The sequence below is a fragment of the Nicotiana tabacum genome, chromosome 13, assembly GCF_000715075.1.
Source record: "Nicotiana tabacum cultivar K326 chromosome 13, ASM71507v2, whole genome shotgun sequence".
NCBI lineage: Eukaryota > Viridiplantae > Streptophyta > Magnoliopsida > Solanales > Solanaceae > Nicotiana > Nicotiana tabacum.
Genome location: NC_134092.1, coordinates 27,022,164 through 27,045,007, shown reverse-complemented (window position 1 = coordinate 27,045,007; position 22,844 = coordinate 27,022,164). Strand labels below are relative to the sequence as shown.

The window sequence follows — 22,844 nt, the reverse complement described above, 5'->3', positions numbered from 1 at the left end:
AAGAATCACTATTGCAAAATATGTCATTGAACATGTCATTAAGCATTTGAGAGGAAGATCATGGAGGAGGTTATGGAGTTACAATCATAACTCTATAATTATTAGAGTATTCTGAGTTATGGAGATAATGGAGAAGAGTAGACATCCACCATAATTTAATTTTCTTATAACAATAGTGTTATAATTATAGTATGTGGCAGGAAGAGAAGGTGATAGTGGAATTCGTTGAGATGTTGTCCTAATAACCAACAACAACAAACCCAGTATAATTCCATGAGCGGGGAGCGTAAAATCTTTGCACTATCCTTACAATGAAGGAGGAGCTCAGTTTAGTTGCCTAGAAGATGTTTGCAAAGTAATAACCGTAAGTAGTAAAGAGTGAAAGAAAATGTTTACTTGGTGTGAGCAATTTATATGTACCAGTAAAATAAAATAGTATATAGTAATGAAAAATGAATTAAATTCTTAATATCACCTAAGTTATTTTCCTTTATTTGTTATTTCTAACAGACTAAATATTACATAAAAGCAAGTATCATCAAACATAACATCTTCTTAAACTACTTTAAATTATACCAGACAGAGCCAATGCCATGTAGCAAAAATATCCAGATATTTTCAACATAATTAGGAAATAATGGGGTTAAGTACACTCATTTTGCTTAAATTAGCTCTTTTTTATTTTTGAAGTCATTTTTTGGGAGTAGAACGCATCATTAATAATTTAATCATGGTATTTCAAGTTATTCTTTTTTTAATAAAGTTCTAATATATTATTCTTTTCCAATATCTATTGAAATCCATTGGGGAATAATATTTCTTTTCCTTTTCTCGATTGAAACATAAAATTTTAAAATGATGACAAGGAATATATTGCTGTAGCAAATTTCTTTCCTCGAATTTGTGCTTTGGAATATTTTTGATAAATTATGAGAGGATGTTAAATTGGTATAGGGTTCTTATAGCATACCAAACAACGATTTATCCTTTTTTTAATTATTTTCTTAAAACTTTTCCTAAAATGCGAGACAAATTCATTTTTTGGGTTTTCCAACCAATAACATTGGAGCCCATTCTAATTCCGATTTATATCGCGTAAAGCCCGTTAAAGGGAGATGCAGTTCCTATCAAGATATTTTTCATTCCCAGAACGCGAACCCGAGTATTATGATTAAATATGGAGTGATCATGTTCATTCTAACACAACCGTTAGTTGTTGGGACAAATCCATTGGTTATAAATTTTGAAAGAATCAACATAGTTCATTCTTAGAGGGTTGCTGATGCTTTGGGTCAATTTTAAAAATAAGCTTGCAGAATCTAAAATCAGAGTCTAGTTACAACTTACAAGTCGAGTGAAATAAATAAAATATATAAAATAAATAAATAAATAAATAAACCTCAACCTCTTCAGGTGGTACTTACTTTCATATAGTATACATATGTCGCATGATTATCGTTAGCTTGTCCGTAAGATGTTTGATGAGCGTACGTACACGAGAAAAAAAAAACATACAATAATAATAGCAATAATAATAAAGAGAGATATGTGTAATAAATCATAAATATATACGTGTGCTTCACTAAAAATATCACCATTCACTTAATAATGAGAGATCACGAATATTTTTTAGCCAAAATGTTTTATGAACCCCCCCCCCCCCCCCCCCCAAAGAAAGAATCCCTATATGAGTAAAAGACCAAAAAAGAAAAAAGAAAAAAGAAAAAATGTCGTCCCTGCCTCCTCTCCAAGTGATTTATTTTTCCTACAATTTCTAACACCTCCACAACCTTAGGGTCCATTGATAGAAGGAGCCATATCATTCCAAAACGAACATTGGAGCTTAATATGGAATTATATTCTTTTACAAGACATGTTCGCATTAAAAAAAACTATAGAGATTGCTTCGAAATAATATCTTTACGTTGACCCTTTCTTGAACCAGAACAGGGGGAGGATGAGAGGAAAGGGCCATTGCCAACCCTTTTCCTCCTCCTAACCTTTTTTTTTTTGTTTCCTACCTAAAAGCTTTTGAACGTGATGATCATGAATTAATGTACAATCATGCATTTTTCTTTTTGAACATTTTGGAATCTTGAGAGGGACAACGTGAAGAAATAATTTATTTGTTTTCTTGTAGACTTTTTCCATTTGAGTTCCATTTGTAAATAGACACAATTCATATTAATTCTTATATTTTTCTAAAAAGAGATTTTTTTTTTTCTTGAGAGGACCGTGGAAGTTTTTCTTTGATCTTTTGAGACGATCAAGAACATGAGTTGCCTCCCCTGCTTCAAGAAAAAATCCGAATCGCCGCAGGAGGAGCTGCCGGTAGCTCAGCCTAAAGGGATCGCAACCACCCCACCACATCCCGGTATGTTCTTCTAATCTCATACTTGAATTCCTATAGATCATTTGAAATTTAAAGAAAATGAATTGTTCATGGTTGTGTTCTCCTAAATAACATAAAACTTGATGTTTCTCTTTAGTTTCCCTACCCTTTTTGTTTCCTGTCTAAATCTGTCTCATTTTAGTTAATAATAAGAGAAGCATGCATGCCTAGATGTCATATGTCATGCAAAAGTCAATGGTTTTCCTGGGATCATAAATTTGAAAGGAAAAGAAGACAACAACATCACCCTAAGCATTCACAATATACTAAGCATTCAACCAAATGCACTATTTAGCCTCTTTAGAGCATGAACGTCATCAGATAATATTAGATCAATTCTAACAAATATGTACATAAAATACCTAGTTTGGCAGAAAGACCATGGGTTCACGTGCCCCATAAAATAAGCTATAAATCCACCCCTGCGTAGAAAGCCAATAGTTTTAAGACAATCAGGGAATGAAAACAATATATAGCCATGGTCTTTAGAAGTAAAGGCAAGATTTGTTTGGAAAAACATAACCCCTTTGAGTAAATATGTTCATGCACTAAAGGTAAAGTTGCTGGCATGTGAGCATGGAAACAACCTCTTGCAAAAATGCGAGGTAAGGCTGCATATATAAGACCCAATATAGTCTGGCCCTTCCTCGGACCCACATACGCCAGGAGCTTAGTATACAGGGTTGCCCCCTTATGCTCATGCACCAAACAACAACAACAAAACAGTCTAATCCCACAAGTGAGGTATGGGGAATGCTCATGCACCAAGCATTACTAAATAAAACAATAGATGGCTATGGTTTTCAGAAAAAATGACAAGATGGTGTGCTGCTACATGTCTTGTGTAGTTTTCCCAACACATTTGTAGGCTTATGTTCACTTTCTCCATGTATTTTGGGGGTAACCCACCAGCTGAACCCTTTCACAAAGGCGACAAAGTTAACCCTATCGAAAATGGGAACACCAATGCTAAGACTTTCACATTCCGTGAGCTTGCCAGTGCAACAAAGAATTTCAAGCAAGAATGCCTGGTAGGTGAAGGCGGATTCGGAAGAGTGTTCAAGGGAACGCTTCAAGGCGGAGAGGTAAAATTACCTTAAACTAACTGAACTTTCTCTTTCAGCTTTGTTTTGACTTTAACCTGATGAAATGAAAATCATTTTGTTAATGTCAATCTAGATCAGTTTTGATGTCTGGTTTGTACCTGAATAGGTTGTGGCAGTGAAGCAACTAGACAGGAGTGGAACACAAGGAAACCAGGAGTTTCTTGTTGAGCTCTCAAAGTTGACTCTCCTTAAGCACCCAAATCTGGTCAATCTCATTGGATATTGTGCTGATGGCGATCAGCGGATTTTGGTCTTTGAATACCTGCCTATGGGTTGCGTAGAAGATCATCTCCTTGGTAAGTTTATGCACATACCTCGCACTCTTCACCAGTGGCAAAGTCAGAAATTCGAACAGAGAAATTCAGAAAAAGTACAAGAATGCCACACTTGAAATTCGAACCAAAAATCTAACACAATTTTTGAGCGACTTTTACCACTACATTACAAACTTCCCTTATATCAAAGAGAATTCAACAACTTATATGTGTAGAAACGAATTTGTGTTCAACCTATTCGGGCAGTGTAACTTTCCAAAGGGGATCCAGTTGAACCCCCTTAACTACATTTAGCTACGTCACTGCTCTTCACCATCACTATCCCCTTCCCTCTTTCATGTTGTCATAAACTTTCTTGATTTTGTACTAACTAAAGTTCTGTTACATTCCAGACCTCAAAGATGGGAAAAAGCCATTAGATTGGCTATCCAGAATGAAGATAGCTTCAGGTGCTGCTAATGGACTTGAGTATCTACACGAAAAGGCCAATCCACCAATTATTTATCGTGATCTGAAACCCTCAAACATTCTACTGGATCAAGATTTTAATCCAAAACTTTCAGATTATGGTATTGCTAAGCTTGCAGGTGGAGGGAGTAGGACAAATATGTCACCAATGATGGTGGGAAATGGTTATTGTGCTCCAGAGTTTGAAAGATCGGGTGAACTCTCTATGAAGTCGGATGTATACTGTTTTGGAGTTGTCTTGCTTGAACTTATAACAGGGCGTCGCGTAGTGGATACATCAAGACCAGCAGACGAGCAAAACCTAGTTGCTTGGGTGAGTACATTCTATACAAGAATTTCTTTTTAATCTCATAGTTCTTGCGCCTTTGCTTAGCTAAAAACAAAAGGGCATTCGAGTATAGTTCTAACTGGTCACCAAATGTATGTGATTTTAACAGGCACAACCCTTTTTCAGGGATCCAAAGAGGTTCCCTGAATTGGCAGATCCGCGTCTTGGAAAGAAGTTTCCTGCCAAAAGTTTAAATCAAGCAGTTGGGGTTGCAGCAATGTGTCTTCAAGACGAACCAATGGTTCGTCCTTTAATTGGTGATGTTGTGGCTGCTCTTAGTTTTCTTACAATGCCACAACCCGATGACCCTATTCCTAGTTCGCCTCCAGCTCCAGATCCAACCCCAACATCAAATATGGATAAGTCAAATGAAGATCGAGAGAGTTCAGAAAATGAGGACCAAGGTGATTCAGATGATGAGGATCAAGGCAATTCAGATAATGAGGATCAAGGCGATTCAGACAATGAGGATGCAAGCAGAGAGAGTGACCAGCAAAGCAATGAAAAAGTCCATGACAAACAACATTCTCAAAAGGTCCACGACAAACAACGTTCTCAAAAAGCTCATGATAGTCAAGAGGATGATAGAGGAAGTTCAGATTATGGATACGGAAGCGCATCGGGATCATCAGAATATGAGGACGACAGTGGAGATGAACAAGGAGAGGTGACAACAAAATCTGGAAAATGGGGTTCTGCACGTTTGAGACATAAAAGCAAGGTAAAATCCCGCTCTAGAAGTGTTAACTCAAGTTCAAGTAGCGGAACATCCAACAGTAATATCACACGGGCGCGTCGAGAGAATGCCATTGTTGAATCTAATGGGAAATAATGTTAATGAGTCTTGCAACATGGATTCAAATTTAAGTCACAGATAGAGAACTTGGTTTGAGTACAAAACAAAGATCCAAGAGAGCAATTGCTAGCACAAATCGCAGAAGTAAAAGCAACATGGAATCAAGTAATGTAAGTATTGAATTTGTTAAGGCAACAAAGCAGCTTAAATTCTAATTATGGAAGTTTTGGTGCATATTCAAGTCACAGCACAAGGAAGAATCATAACGTTAAAGTAATGGTTCAAATCATCACCAGAGTATAGAATTAAAAACATGTGTACCTTGTAATTAAACTTTTTCCATATTTCATATTTCCCATTTTGACAAACTTAATTTTACATTTTGGCTATGATTAGTGTTGACACAAGTGATTATTTGAGTGAGCTTTTTGACTAAGATGTTTCACTAGTATTAAATATAGCAGCGTGTGCATGGAGATCTCAGGCCAATAAGCCACAAGCTCAAAAAGCATCCCTCTGTCAATATATTATGGCTTGAATAAGCTCATAAATTTTACTATAATAGTCACTTTAAGCTCCACGAAACAAGCTAATAAGTTTATTATAGTAGTAGTTTCAAGATTTGATTTCTCATTTACGCATGAAAATACAAAAAAACATTTCAGATAAATGTGAAGAATGCATGAAGCCAGGTTTTTGGTTGTGGAACGATTTAATTTGCTTAAAATGCAATATTACTGCCTCCAGCAGAAAGGAGACCTCTGCCGGAGGAAAATAAGCTAAGTTGCTCCGACACAGCAATTTAGGTACCGCACTCGTGTCAACACAACACTAGTATTGGTGTGGGTATGGGATCCGTACCGGATTTGGTCAAACAATTTTGGGTACTTTGAACACGACGGAAGGAAAATTTTGAGATGGGATACAATTTGATTCCCGAAATCAGAACCAAAACAAGGTAAATTTGAAGAAAATAATATTCCTTATCTAGAAAATGAATCATTTACTTATCTACAACTTGAGAATAAAAAAGAAATCCACACTTTACAAGCTATACATAAGTATTCCACAAAATTTTTCACAATTTAGAGATTATTTTATATTTTTATGTTTTTTTGAATTATTTTTAGCTAGGTCCCCGCACCCGTATCTGTACTAGGATCTGTATCCCCGAATCTTAGAATTTACATTTTGAAGGATCCGACCTCTAGATCCACACCCGTGTCGGACACCCGCACTCGTGTCCGCGCAACTTAGGAAATAAGAGGGGGGGAAAAGTTCGAGGGGGTGTTCTAAATGAAAATATCTGACAATATCATCTCCTTAACCCACCAAAAATATACAGTGACCCGCAACATATAGGGCTGCACCATTGGACCAATCCCTGTTTTTCTTACTTCAAGCTAACGAAGTTCATTTCAATGTAAACACAAAAGTCACTTCTCAGATGTATTTTTAGGGGTTCAAAAATTCATATTCACAACTTATTGTCTGTACATAAAAGAAGGGAGAGTGCATGTACTTTCTTAATGGCAATTTATCATCAGTACGAAGAAGGATGGACAACATCTGTACTTTCTTAAGGGTAACGAAATACACAGAGCACATAAAATTAAAGGTATGCAACCCTTAACCCAAAGAAAATGATATCTATCTGTGTTAGCAGTAAAGCTCATAACTCGAACTAGCAGAAGCAAGGCAACTTGATCTGAGATATTCTTACTCTGCTCATAGATGTTTCATTTTTCAAACGAATCATGATATAGCAGACTTGACGTGAACCATAAGCAGCAATAGTAGAGATGATTATATCAGCTGAACGAGCTACTTATTTGAAGCTACAAGAGCGACACTGATCCTTCACTTCTTTTGCCGTCACTCTTTCTGTAGCCATCCAAGCTGCACGAACAAAGTATGTTAGCAGAGAGGAGAATATAAACAATGCTCAGTTTGTCTACTGAATAAACCAAATACCTTCCAAGCGTACATCCCAAGAAATGCTACAGTATCCACTGACCAAACGACAGCAAATGACTTCCAGAAGAACGGGACTATAACATTAAGCAAGGGAATGAGGATAAAAAGATAATTGAGAGCTTCTTTCTCATTCTTTGAGCAATCTCGAGCCCGAAGAGAAGGAACAGCTGCAATAAAAAAATTAATATTTGAGTTCAAATTAAAAGCTAAATTGAGGGAATAGAAGCAAGGGTAAAAATTAACTTTCTACACCTATAAGGAAATTTATTTTTAAACGCATATCTACAGTCAAAAGTTTAATATCTTGGGAGATAGAAAAATTATTAATTACATTAAAATTACAAATTATAGTGTCTCCTTGCATCAACTATTACATTTTTATGCTAGTGTTTACTTTGGCATTCACAATTGAGAATAGAGTGTATAATAACACAAAATGTTTGAACATCGTGTACATAACAACTCAAATCACAATGAATATAAGATACCATACTGAGGAAAATTGTTTATGAAATACGAAAATAATATTTCTTTAAAACAATTGCTTTTTCTTCCATGATGAGACATGAACTGACATTTGAGAAAAACTATCTAAATGAAGTAACATCAGATTCAAATAGCAACCAACTAGAGCCGCAAAAGAAACCACCAAATCATAGTCCTCCAATTAAGAGAACAGTGAAAGGAAAACGTAATGAATTAATGGACAGACGAACTATACATATCAACGTCATAAAAGCAACTTTGAATCTCTCATACAGAAATGATCTTATTTGTACTACTTTAGCAGCAAGGTTAGTTGTCTATAAAACGAAATTACTTACTAAACATCCATATGGACCACATTCCCATTAGTCTCCAGATGTCTGGTTCATTTGAGGGGAATATGAGATTGAAGGAGAGAGCTCCACCTAAAAACATTGAAGCATAGGCTTGCACTTCAAAAACAGTGTATAAAACAGTTCCAGGTACAGCAGGATTTTTCGTAGCAGTCGAAGCCCTTGGTGCAAAGGTTGCAGCAGTCTTTAGAACAGCCTGTTAGAGAGTATTTTGAGGTTAACACACATTTACGGTAAGACACTCCAAAGTTATAAGCTAGTCGAATTATACTTGTCTGTGTAGTGTGTACAAGAAAAATTGAAAAGAAAATTTCAAGTTGCAAAATTTGGCTGTTAAATGTATAAAGCACCATCAGAATTTTGAGAAGTTTCAAGCCGGATGGAAGATAAGTAGTCTTTTTTGAACCGTGCGCCACTGGCGTTTGGGAATTTCTCGTTTATCAAAAAATGAAATGGATCTTGGGACTAAATCAACTCCAGTATCTTTCAAGGATTAGTTATAATTAGACTATTTTCGCATAGACTTCAAGTATTCTCCTTTATCTTGATTTAAGACCTGCTACACTTTACAAAGTTCCAGGAGACAGACGATAAAAAGGTCATGCTTGTAAATTTTTCATTAGATTCTTTCACCTTGGAAGTTTGAAGTAGTGCTCTTTGTAATATTTCTCTAATATCAGCACTGTATTAGTGCTATTATTAATGAGCATACTTTATCTTTCTAAATTAAAGGATCATGCTTGTAAATTATAGAAGTAGCTATTTTTCAAGAAAATATTTAGAAAACACAAGCACTGCAACGCATAAAGGATGAAACTAAAGGTTCATTTGGTGGGAAAATTGGAAAAATAATCCCAGCATAACGATAACACTACGTTTGGTTCGAGGGATTAAAAAAAATAATTCATGCCTAACTTATGCAGCGTTTGATTGGCCGTATAAGAAAAAAACAATTCCTGCATATATTTATGTAGTGTTTGGTTGGAAGTATTAAATAATACCAACATTAACTTATGCGTTTATACGTACTTTTTTATGTGGGATAGAAAGAATAAGATAACAATGTATTAACAATACATGATTTAAAGTATTTAAAGACAAAAATAACCTTAAAGCAAGTAATTTCTGCATAACAATCCTTTCATTATTACTCATTGTATAACAATTTCTATATTATTAATTGCCGCAGAACAATCTCTGCATTATAATTAATTCACTGCATAGACAATCCATGTATTATAATTCCCACATAACTAGCATGTGAACGAAAGATGGTCAACCGAACACCCTTCGTTGAAAAATTATATTGTGTATATACAAACTTATATTGTGTATATAGGTCCAAAAGTATTTTTTATACATGTATACTCACTCTGTTTCAATTTAGATGACACATTTTACTTATTAGTCTGTTCAAAAACACATTTCTATAATTGAAAATAATTCAACTTTAAATTCTTTATTTTACCCTTAATGAATAGTTTTTGTAAACATACAAATGTCGTGCCCCACAAAACTTTTACCCTTTTAATCTTTTAACACCCCAAGTTTCAAAAATCTTTTTTTTTATTTTCTTAAACTACACGAGTCAAACTAACTCGTATAAATTGAAACCGATGGAGTATTAAATTTGGAACACATTCTCGAAATTTCTGGGTTCACGACCGGAACCAACCGACCTCAAGCATATCAAAACATGAATAAAACTGAGTAAAGAATACATAAAAATCTGACCTTTTTGAGTTCCTTATTATCAAGAACAGCATTAGGACCAAAAGAAGTAGAATTTTCCCCTCTTCTTTCTTCCTCACTGTTAATAATAACCCCATTAGTCTTTTCTTCTATTTCCTCTTTTGGGTCCTCTATTATCTGTTTATCCAACTCATTTGAACTTGCTGACACACAAAGTCTGCAACTTTTGACATTAAGTAATGGAGATTTCAAGAATATTGTTTTTTTTGGTGGGAGAAATTTCAAGATTTGGCAGTTTAAAACTGATGCTGACATTGAAGCAGAATTCATCTTTGGATGTTTTGTACAAAATTGTGATTTTTAGGTGTCGTGTACAGCTACAACATTGTATAGAAGTTGGGATTTTGTGAAAGCACACAGATTGGACCAATATTTTGATTAAAAGGAATAGAAAGTCATGAAAATGGGAAGGATAAAATAGAAGTGTGTCTAATTAATTTGTGGCTCCAAATGACTCTTCAATATTGGAGGGAGAAACAATGGACCAACTAGACCCAAAATTTTCTTTTTGTTATAAAAAAAACTGTAAAGTAAAAAAATCGAATACAAGTATAGAGCGAGATTGATATTTTTATTCAACTTCAAACTATTGTACATAATAAACTGAAAATTTCTCTATTTATAGAAGAAAAGAAGCAGCTGTGATGCTTTTCAGAAAACAGCTGCAAGGCTTTTCTTTAGTTGCTTGTAAGCTGTCTGCATGAGCTGCTTGCAACATGCCTGTTTAATAAAAAGCTGTTGTAAATTATTTTATTGAGCTGCTGCAACCTGTCTGCATCAGCTGCTTGTAGATAAACTTAAAGAGAGTACTAAATGGATAATCTTCTTCAGGAAAATTATCTATAGCGGGGTAATAAATAGACATCCACAATAATTATTTTCATAACACTCCCCCTTGGATGTTCATTAAAAGGTATTGTGCCTCGTTAAAACCTTACTAGGAAAAACCTAGTGGGAAAAATTCTAGTGAAGGAAAAAGAGTATACATATTTAGTAATACGCATTTCTAGCTGCCTCATTAAAAACCTTATACGGAAAACCCTGTGGGAAAAAACCTTAGTAAAGAAAAAAGAGTACATCGCGTATTTTACTCCCCCTGATGAAAACTTTGTTTCAAATATTTGAGTCTCCGCATTCCAATCTTGTATACCATCTTCTCAAAAGTTGAAGTTGGCAAAGATTTAGTGAATAAATTTGTCGGATTGTCACTTAAACGGATTTGTTGCACATCAATGTCACCATTTTTCTGAAGATCGTGTGTGTAGAATAATTTTGGTGAAATGTGCTTCGTTCTATCTCCTTTTATAAATCCTCCCTTCAATTAGGCTATGCATGCAACATTGTCTTCGTATAAAATTATGGGTCTTTTATCACATTCCAACCCACATTTTTCTCGAATAAAATGAATCACTGATCTCAACCATATGCATTCCCTATTTGCTTCATGAATAACTATTATCTCAGCATGATTTGAAGAAGTAGCAACAATAGATTGCTTTGTGAAGCGCCATGATATGACAATACCTCCACATGTAAATACATACCCGATTTGAGATCGAACTTTATAGGGATCGGATAAATAACCTGCATCTGCATAACCAATATGATCTGCGTCACCTTTGTTAGCATTAGCAAGATACATAAGTGCACCAATTTCACTCAGATAGAGTATTTCAGGACCAAAGAGTTCTTCATCCTCTTCTGGAGGTCAGAACGGATCCTTATTCACTTCAAGTGATCAAACACCCATTTGGTGTACTTAATGTGTGCGCTTTGTCCATGTAAAAGCGTTTTAAGATATTTTCTGTATAGACATATTGATGGATAAAGATCCCGTCTGCTAAATATTCAATTTGTAGACTAAGACAAAGTTTTTCCTTTTGGAGCTCTTCTGGAGTTCATGAGAGATTTATGTCATTAACATAAACATCACGTATAACGAACTTTGATGTTGTTTTCTTTGTAAAAATGCATGGACAAATGTCATCATTTATATAACCTTCATTCATCAATTCAGTGAGGCGATTATATCATATGCGCCCTGATTATTTTAATTCATACAAAGATTTTTGTAATTTGATTGAGTATATTTCTCGAGACTTTGAATTATATGCTTCAAGCATTTTAAATCCTTCATAGATCTTCATTTTGACTTGATCAAATGAGTCGTAGAGGTTATGACTTGCATTTAGATGGCATGACATCTTCAGGTGTCTGGACTACAGGTCTGATCCTCACAATCATTTATAATATTGTGTACTAAATTGTATCAAATATATCGCCGACGATCATTTTGTATCAGTTCCTAAGCAACATAACTTGTGAGATCTCATCACTTTCTTTATTTTCAGGTACCTGAATTTCTTCTGAAGTTTCATAAAATATTATGTCGTGGGCTCTTCTAGAGCTCATTTCCTCCTCATTGTGATCATTTGCTCCTATCCTTTATAAGGATTGTTACCTTTGGAACCGATCGGTTTACTACGCTTCACGCGTGCAGTAAACTTTACCCTTCAGGGATTTTAATTTTAATAGGAGCATTTGTAGCTGAAATATGATATTTAATTTTGGATCAGCAAATGCTTCTGGCATTTGACTTGAATTATCTTCTAGGCGAGGATCATATTAATGATATTTCGATTCATATAGCATATTTTCCAGCTGTTTATTTCATCCCCCAAATGTTAGAAAAACTAACTCATATCCCCAATCTTCTTTGGAAAACATATCTTTGTGCATTATGGTGGAGAAATTAATCATATACCACACATCAAAATTTATTAGATAATAAAAATATTTGGTTTCTGATCCTAAACCAATTGAGAGGGGAGGACTTATCATATTTTGTTGGTCTGATGCATACAAGTGTTGTTGTATGGAATTTAGAAAATCTTAGACCAACACATGAGGCTTTGTTCTCGTAAGCAATAGTTTAGCCATTAATATGAGGTATTCAATGCTAAACTAGCTTGGATATAAACTAACATCATCAAGATAAACTATCTTGATTTCATAATCTGAAAATTATGCTCTTAATTGAGAAAGACAATTTCAAATGTCAAACTGCAGGTTGACAATAAACATACATGTAACCATCTTATATATGCATCTATAAGTGGTTCACATGATAGGTGAATGAGCCCATATTCACCTTTTATATATTTCAGAATTCGGGAATTTTATTCCCAACTTTAGTTGGTATAATCAAGTTATTATGAGAACAAGCAATACAAGAGAATTCTTGAATAATCTTCTAGTTCTTCAGTATATGCTTATCTGAATTCTCAAATAGCTCATTTAAAAATGGCAAATGAAAACTTCAAGTTTATCATGGCATGTGCTATCTCTAAGTAAACTTCTGGTTTACTATGGCATAAACTTTTGTATCAGTAAACTTCTCAGTTACTGTGGCTACTTTTGTATTAGTAAATTTTTGATTTACTGTGGCTGCTTTTGCATTAGTAAACTTCTGGCATACTGTGATACATGATGTAGTACAAATTTTAAAAATAAGGCGAGTAACTTCTCACATACATATTTACCCCATATGATTGTGGAAACATGAAGATTTTTAATCTTTCAATCATTTGTAGTCTCAATATGATAGCCATTTGTATTAGTAAACTTCAGGTTTACTACAACATATGTTTTGACCATAATCATATAATATGAATGACATATTTGTATATAAGCTCTTCGAGAGCCTTTCTTTATTATCCACAATCTAATATTTATCAGACACCACTGGTGTCATGTGTTTTCTAGACAAACAATTAGCTCTTCAGGAGTTGTTGATACATTTTGTACTATCAAATATTACTCATATACTTCTGGTATCATGAGAGAAAATCATAATCAAATAAACAATATAAAACTAATTCTAAATTTATAAATGACGAAAATTAAGAATTTTAATATTTCTACTACTAACTTTATGACAAATATCCCCTTCAAGGAGAAATATCATTAACATCTGAATATTTTGTATCAATATGACAACCACATAGTCATTGCATCTTTTAAGGAAAGATACACGAGTTGTTATTTCCTTCGGGGAACTCAATAACTAACCATAATATATTAATGTGGTTGTAGTATAAAGCATTCTACAAGAATGATTTTGCCTTAGAATGATACTTAATAAAATTATTCAAGATATTTTACGTACAACAGGTACGTGCGACAATGATCTTTATGCCACAAAATAATATTTATATCATCTGTTATTCTAGCTCTTCCGGAGGTGAGTTGTGGTATTTCTTCATTCACTACAAGGAATGAAAATGTGCTTCAAAAATAACTTTGAATACCTCATTATTTTATTTACGCACAGAAAGACATAGTTTCATAATATTTTCCTGCTTTCGGAGAAAATTTCAATTGTGTTGCTTCTTCAGGAGCAAATTGAAATACGAAAAATTGAGTATATATTCTCTCAATCATATTACCTCTTCTGGAGGTGAATTATAATATATTTACATCAAGAGCACGTTCATATTTATGACTTTATTAATATTATCACATTCACTTCAGGGAATGGATTAATATTTATCAAAAATTCTCATCCTTCAGGAAATCGAATATAATTATCTGAACGCGCATTAATCACATCAATTGTGATGCTTCAACCTCTTTTAAAATATTTACTACTTCAGGAGCAAATCGAGGCGTGCATGTAATATAGAGAATATTTCTCTAGCTTATCTTTAATTGTAACCATAGAAAGCCTAAATTATCACTTCTGGTGGTCATAGGCATATACCACTTCTAGTGGTTAACAAAATTTAGTTACAATGAGATATACGAAACATACTTCTGGTGGTTGTATATTTCTTGCAAACTCTGCTGGAGTTTAAGTGGATCTAACAATGTTATCCACTTTATAATTATTTATTAAGATAATTAGGATGAAAACAAATATCAAAATAGGTACTATATACGTAACATATAACCAAGCAAGCGATGATAATGATACTAAAATATAAGCAAAAGGCTCAAATTAAATTACGCAAATTTGGCCACACCAGATGTAAGTGATGTCTATATCACTACTGCCAAGAAGAAAAACTCACCACCTCAAGGATATAATCTGCCTTATGATACTCGTTATGAACAAGATCTAACCACGGACATAAGAGTGTCGCCTTACATCGGAGACGAACACGAAATAGAAATTAAATTCGAAGTAAGTGCTCAAAATGACAGAGTCTCGTGCTGATAATGTGTTATAAAATAAAGACTGTAAAATAAAGAAACCGAAGACAAATATAGAGGGAGATTGATATTTTTATTCAACTTCAAACTGTTGTACATAATGAACTGAAAACTTCTCTATTTATAGAAGAAAGGAAGCAACTGCAAGGCTTTTCTTTAGCTGCTTGTAAGTTGTCTGCATGAGCTGCTTGCAACCTGCCTGTTTAATAAGAAACTGCTGCAAATCATTTCATTGAGCTGCTTGCAACCTGCCTGCATCAGCTGCTTGTAGATAAACTTCAACAGAGTACTAAATGGATAATCTTCTTCAGGAAGATTATCTATAGCGGGGTAATAAATGGACATCCACAATAATTATTTTCATAATACTTTTTAACTTTTCTCGAGTTTAAGAAAATGTTAAATAATATATTACTCACCCTGTTATTATCTCCTAATTGAGAAAACTATTATCCAACTAATAATCTATATGCCTTTTCAGTTCTTTCTATTTTTTTTAGCCGGTTTGGCCAAGCTAGAAAAATCAAACTTATTTTGAAAAGTATTTTATTTTAAAAGTGTTTTTTTAAAAGTATTTTTGGTGAAAAATAATTTATATTTGACTAATTAATTTAAAAAATACCTCTAAGCAGCAATTAGTGGTTGACCAAGCTTTTAAAAAATGCTTCTAATTGTATTTTTCTCAAAAGTGCTTCTCAAAAAAGTATTGAGAATAAGCTATTTATTTCTGTTTCTTCTTAAAAGCATTTTTTTTCTTTTCTAAAAGCTTGGCCAAACACTTCAACTTAAAAAAAAAAAAAAAAATTTCTTTGTGAAGAAACTTGGTCAAAACAGGCTATTAGTCTATCTTCCCTTTCCCAATTCCTCTTTGAAAGGGGGAAAAACGAAATTTAACTTACGAGATTTAGACTTAAAAAGAAGATAAACAAGGCTTTCGTTTTATTATTTGAAACTCTTGACTTTCTTTTGGCCATAGATTTTGGCTACTTATTTCCAAAAAAAAATATTAAAAATATTATTTATTCATAAAATATATTTCAGTTTTTGAAACAAAAATAAATAAATAAATCCAAGTTTCCAAAATCTGCCCAGTTTTTAGGAGAAGATTTTTCTACCACTCACAAAACTTCAAATTTTTTTCAATTAAAATACATGTCCAAACACAACTTTAACTTTTAAAAATTATTTTTCAACACAACTTCAAAAACTCTTTTTTCAAGTTTAAGCTAAATATTTGTCCAAATCCTAGCTTAGAAAATTGAATCCGGTCTTTTAACGGGTTGTAATTTTATATTCGTACATCATTTCTTGAATACAGCGTTAAATTTTCTTGCTTGCTTTGTAATTATTTTTCAAACTAGTACTAAATTCCTTGTAACTTTTTTAGATTTTGTGTTATTTAATTTTGTTCATTCTTTTACGTTTTCTGCAGCATTAATTGTGGAAGTCCTTTATTCTTAAATCTTATAATCTTTCGTATAAGCGGGAATTTTGTGTCACCTAATTGTTGAAGTGTAGTAACTAGCAAGGGGAATTTAAACCATTGCTTGAATAATACTTAAACCACGATAAGCATATGATTGTCAACACATGTAATTCAGGAAAAAGTGGAAAGAAGAAAAATCATAAATATGAGTATTTTGATATAGTAGCCTAGAAAAATAATAAATTTGAAGAAGATGAGCTAAAACTCCATTGAAAATTAACGAAGCTAGCTTAAGCTTGAATTTGAAAATTTGGTTTTCCGAAATTGAAACTCGCCTCGATTGGGTGTTGTGGGAATAGATTTGACACATCTCAGGGAGTTTGAATCTCAATTTTGGGATGATTCGATGAAGATTTGAGGTGGTTTGAATTGATATTTGAGTCAATTTTGAAGTAGATGATGAACATGAAAGAAGATGAGATGTGTATCCCCGTATATCATTTGTGTATCCCATGTATCTCTCATGTATATTCATGTATGCATGTATGTGAGATATATATGTTAAAAACATATGTCACATAAAAAATTGTAAACTCGATTTCAACTATAAATTTTAATTCAAAACCAATCCAAATCACCTCCAATATATCTCGAAAATTGTATACTTATCATTTATGTGTTTCGGACAATTTCCAACCATACCCATTGGAAAAAAAATCTCTTTTGCCTAGGTTTTTGGATGTTATATATCATTTATAACAATTTTTGACTCCAAACATACCCATATTACCTCTAATCTTTCTCAGATTTTGTATATCGCCTCATTTATGTGCTTTCAATAATTTCAATCATGCACATTGAAAAAAGTTATACTTTGCCTACATTTTTTGAATATTGTATGTCATTAGTAACTTTTTCCGACTATTTTTATAGCACGACTTAGTGGCTAATTATTGGGTATTAATGTTTATTTGTAGCTTATTTATGTAATTTTTTATTTATTTTTTGTTTATGCGTATGTGCCTACATCGTTAGAAAAAATAAATTCATAACAGAACTAATTGATTATGAAAAATATATAATTCGGCAGCTTTCTAGGCGTTACATGTAAGTAAAGCTTCATCAAAATTAGAGCAAATGAGGTCACACTAAGGGTGTGTTTGGTATAACGGAAAATATTTTTCGTAAAAAATATTTTTCAAGAAAAGATTTTCTTGAAAAATAAGTAGTAATCTTACTCATTTTTCGGTGTTTGGTATGCAAATTAAGGAAAATAACTTCTCAAGAATATTCATAAATAATTTAGATACAACAAACATGAAACCATAAACTTTCGAACTAACAACTTTTCGAACCCACAAATTTCATAAACTTCTCAACCGCGAAACTTTCGAACCCGAAAACTCTATAATTTCTAAACCCACAAACTTCCAAACACATAAACCTCCGAACTCATAACCTTGGAACTCGCAAAAAATCACAAAAAATGGCAGATAACACTATTAACGGCACACGCAACCCTGAAATTCAAGGGGAACATCATCATATCGAGGATTCAATTAGTGACACTCGCAATGAGGGGAACGACGCCACACCGGTACATGACAGGAGGTACCCTCGGCAGGTTCGGGAGGCAACTCTTGATGATGCTAATGAGGAACATGTAATGGATGCAGTAAGGGTCCTGCAAGAGCAACAAACAGTCATTCTAGGCCATCTCACGCGGCATGATCAGGTTATGACGGAATTGAAACATGCGCTATCAGGTGCCTCAAATAATGCAAACAAGCGAGATCCAATTCCTCTTGATGTTCTCGCGAACCAGACGACGCAGAGAGTTGATAATAACACTCCTAGGGGCGAAGTTGGCTCCGACGGGGCTGGGTGAGTAGATACGGCCTCAACAACGAGAATAATTCGTTCAAGGATGAACTTTTGTTGTTCATGAACGAAGTAAACACCCGCATGGATAAAATCCGGGGTACACCACCAGTATTAAAAAGCACAAACTCGAAGAAGTATATTCAATTACCGTATAAACCAAGCGCAGCCCCAGAATTAATCCTGAAGCGGTTCAAAATGCCTGAAGTGCTGAAGTATGACAGAACTTCAGATTCACAGGAGCACATTACTACTTACACAACAGCGGTGAAAGGAAATGATTTGGATCCTCACGAAATTGAATCTATGTTGTTAAAGTAATTTGGTGAGACTCTCGTGAAGGGAGCTTTAACGTGGTATTCATTATTTCCCAAGCATTCCATAGATTCCTTTAAGATGCTCGCGGATTCCTTCATCAAGGCTCACGCCGGTGCCAGAAAGGTATAAGCCCGAAAGGGCGACATATTTAGGATCGCGCAGGGAGAATCTGAGTTATTACGAGAGTTCGTTACCCGATTCTAGAAGGAAAGGATGTTACTACCGGCAGTCCCGGATGAATGGGCAGCTGAAGCATTCACCAAAGATTTAAATCCGAGAAGTTCGGACGCTTTCCGGAAGTTGAAGGAAAGTCTTCTCGAGTTTCAAGCAACGATTTGGGCGTATGTCCACAATCGGTACGAGTCGAAAATAAGGATCGAAGACGATCAGGTTGGCTTTCCATCGTTAGCCAAAAGACGGGAGAAGAACAGAGAAAAAATGAAAGATGATATTGACACGGATAAATGGACTTCGAGGGGCCGGTTTTTGCCCTACGAGCGGATCGAAGGCCGTGGCAGGAGTTTTCGGATAGCAGACAAATTCACCATTGATAGAAGGACCAATCGTGGCCGGAACAACAGATCGCTGCAAGATAAAGAGATCTGGGGGTCGCGAGATTCTTCTTACCCAAAGTTATCAGGGTATAACTTCAATGTCAGTGTAGTAGAGTTGGTGTCGGCCATGAGGAATATCAAAGAGGCACGATTCCCAAGACCTATGAAATCTGATCCCAGTTAGAGGGATCCCAATTTATGGTGTGAATACCACGGCACTAACGACCACCGGACTGGGGACTGCCGACACCTCCGGGAAGAAGTGGAAACACTGTTAAAGAATGGTCACCTCAGAGAATTCTTGAGTGACCGAGCTAAAACAAATATGGTCGGAATAGGGGCGACGCAGAAACCTCGAAAGCAGGAGAAGAACCCCCGCGCCAAACGATCAACATGATCTTCGGAGGAAATAAAATTAACGGGGTCACTTTTTAGCGGCGAAGAAGACAAAAGTATCGATAACTCATAGTAAAAGGCTCTGGGAAGACGATATCACATTTACGGATGAAGATGCAAACGGATTAATGCTATCGCACAATGACGCACTGGTAATTTCTTAAAATGTGTTAGATTTTAAAATTAAACGTGTTTTAGTGGATCCAGGAAGTTCAGATAATATCATACAATGGAGAGTACTGGAGCAAGCTAAACTCACCGGAAGCATTATCCCGGCAACAAAACTCCGTGCTGGATTCAACCTCACAAGCGTGACAACTCGGGGAGAAATTTTGCTGCTCACGAATGCTGAGGGAGTAATGAAGACAACTCTCTTCGAAGTGGTAGATAAAGACATGGGGTATAACATCATCTTAGAAAGACCATGGTTGCAAGAGATGAAAGTCGTGCCTTCAACATATCACCAATTGTTAAAGTTTCCAACACCCGAGAGGATCAAACAAATAAGGAGTGATCAACCGGCAACAAGGGAGATGAATGCAATTTTGGTCTCCAGTAGCAAAGGAAAGGAACGTGCGGCATAGAAATTACCGAAACCGGCACATGCCCCCGAACCAGATGAAGTTAGCTCGGGGAAAGAAGAGTCGGAACAATACTAGGTTCCAAGGTATTTTCAAGTACCAGAAGACATGGACGCGACAAAGTCCACGACAGAAGAGTTGGAGCAAGTTGCGTTGTTCGAAGAATTCCTAGAAAGGAAATTCCATTTGGGAACAGGATTGCACCTAGAGCACATGTCTGCTTTTATTGAATTCCTTAAAATTAACGCCGATTGTTTTGCATGATCGCACGAGGATATGACAGGAATCCAGATGGAGATAGTCGTACACAAGTTAAGCTTGGATACCAACATGCCTCCGGTAAGGCAAAAGAAGCGCCTTATTGCTGAAGCAAGAAATAAATTCGTCAAAGAAGAGGTAACTCGTTTGCTTAATATTGGTTCAATCTGAGAGGTAAGATATTCGGACTGGTTAGCCAATGTAGTAGTAGTTCCTAAGAAAAATAATAAATTTTGCATGTGCGCAGATTATAAGGATCTTAATAAGGCGTTCCCGAAAGACTCATTCTCATTGCCAAATATCGATAAAATGATTGATGCCACGGTCGGGCACGAGTTAATGAGTTTCCTCGATGCTTATTCTGGGTACAATCAAATCAAGATACACCCAGAAGACTAGGAAAAGACTTCGTTTATAATGAATTTTGGTACATATTGTTACAATGTGATGCCCTTCGGGTTAAAAAATGTCGGAGCCACTTATCAACGGCTCTTGAATAAGATGTTCGAAAAATAAATTGGAAAGGCTATGGAAGTATATATAGACGATATGCTCGTTAAGTCTTTGAATGCAGGTGACCACCTGAAGTATTTGCAAGAAAAATTCGACATCCTGAGGGAGCATAATATGAAGCTTAACCCCGAGAAATGTATTTTCGGGGTCAGTTCGGGTAAGTTCCTAGGATTCCTAGTCTCACAAAGGGGAATTAAGGTAAACCCTGATAACATCAAGGGCATAGAGGATATCCCAGATCAATTGTATAACGTAAAAGAAGTCCAGAGGCTCACAGGGAGATTGGCAGCTTTGAGCAGGTTCATTTCTCGATCATCGGAAAAATGTCATCGCTTCTTCGCACTACTCAAAAAGAAAAACAATTTCGACTGGACACCGTAGTGTCAGCAAGCCCTGAAGGAGTTGAAGAAATATTTGTCAAGCCCTCCGTTGCTCTCAAAACCAAAAGAATAAGAAACGTTGATAAGCTACTTCGCGGTTTCAGAAATTGCGGTAAGTGCAATTTTAGTCTGAGAGGACGAAGGTACGCAATCTCCCATTTATTAAGTTAGTAAATTTAACAGGAACATAAACTAGCTACCTACATCTTGAAAAGTTGGTCTTAGCTCTCGTAGTCGCCGCTCGGAAGCTGAGGCCCTACTTCCAATGTCATTTGAAAGTTGTGGTGACTACTTTCACTATGATAAATATCCTCCATAAACCCGAGCTCTCGGGTAGATTGGCCAAATGGGCCGTCGAAATGAGCGAATTCGATATAGAGTATAAATCGAGGACTGCAATTAAGTCGCAAGTCTTAGCTGACTTCGTGGCCGATTTCAGTCGGGGACTATTGCCTCTGGCAACCAAGGAGGCAATAATGATGTCGGAATCGACATCGGGAGTTTGGACCTTATTTACGGGCGGAGCTTCAAACGTAAAAGGGTCCGGGCTTGGAATAGTTTTGATCATGCCTTCGGGGGAAACCTTAAGGCAAGCCATCAGAAAGATTCCCTTAACTAACAATTAAGCAGAGTATGAAGCTTTGATTACAGGGTTCGAATTGGCCCGGAGTCTTGACTCCAAAATCATCGAAAGCAAATATGATTCGCAGTTGATGGTGAATTAGGTTTACGTAATTTTTGACACCAAAGAAGAACGTATGCAACAATACGTGGTAACAATTCAGGCTTTATTGGCACGATTCTGAGAGTGGTCAATTACTCATATCCCGAGGGAAGATAACGCAGAAGCAGATACATTGGCAAATTTAGGCTCATCGATAGAAGTCCAGGGATCGGAATCAGGAACGGTCGTACAACCAATGAACTCATTCTTTGACACAGATGGTTACTATGAGGTGAATTCTACTAGTTTGGTCTGGGACTGTAGAAACGAAATAATCGATTATCTCGAGCATGGAAAGTTGCCCGAAGACCCCAAAGCATCAAGAGCATTACGCGTCAAAGCTGCACGTTATAGCTTTAAGAAAGGCCAATTGTACAGAAAATCCTTTCAAGGCCCGCTGACCCGGTACTTAGGAGCATCATAAGCTAACTATGTCATGAGAAAAGTCCACGAAGGGATATACGGTAACCACTCAGGTGCAGATTCTTTGGTACTAAAATTAGTTCGGGCAGGCTATTGCTGGCCCAATATGGAACAAGATGCCAAAGACTTCGTACAAAAATGTGATAAGTGCCAACTCTACGCACCACTAGTACATCAACCGGAAGAACCCCTACATTTGGTTATGCCCCCATGGTCGTTCATGAAATGGGGGATGGACATTGT

The 22,844-nt window shown here is 35.5% G+C and overlaps 2 protein-coding genes across 4 annotated transcripts; one reads left to right on the top strand and one right to left on the bottom strand.

The window, feature by feature from the left end:
* The first annotated feature begins 1,789 nt into the window (after positions 1–1,789).
* LOC107826477 (putative serine/threonine-protein kinase PBL24) lies at positions 1,790–5,714 on the top strand. The gene is made up of 5 exons (XM_016653465.2): positions 1,790–2,374; positions 3,305–3,477; positions 3,605–3,794; positions 4,166–4,554; positions 4,679–5,714. The coding sequence occupies exons 1-5, from the start codon at positions 2,275–2,277 to the stop codon at positions 5,399–5,401; spliced, it is 1,575 nt and encodes a 524-aa protein (XP_016508951.1). The 5' UTR covers positions 1,790–2,274; the 3' UTR covers positions 5,402–5,714.
* LOC107826479 (protein RESISTANCE TO PHYTOPHTHORA 1, chloroplastic) lies at positions 2,572–10,388 on the bottom strand. 3 transcript variants are annotated; one of them, XR_012697966.1, is made up of 5 exons: positions 9,916–10,386; positions 8,167–8,377; positions 7,340–7,509; positions 7,089–7,264; positions 2,572–3,820 (listed from the first exon to the last, which is right to left on the bottom strand). XR_012697966.1 is itself a non-coding variant. In XM_016653466.2 (4 exons), exons 1-4 carry the CDS (start codon positions 10,201–10,203, stop codon positions 7,241–7,243), a joined length of 693 nt encoding a protein of 230 aa, XP_016508952.1. In that variant the 5' UTR covers positions 10,204–10,388; the 3' UTR covers positions 6,818–7,240. The 3 variants fall into 3 exon arrangements, 1 of the variants encoding a protein (XP_016508952.1); XR_012697965.1 differs by having other exon boundaries at positions 2,572–2,814; XM_016653466.2 differs by lacking the exon at positions 2,572–3,820 and having other exon boundaries at positions 6,818–7,264; positions 9,916–10,388.
* Positions 10,389–22,844: the final 12,456 nt, after the last annotated feature.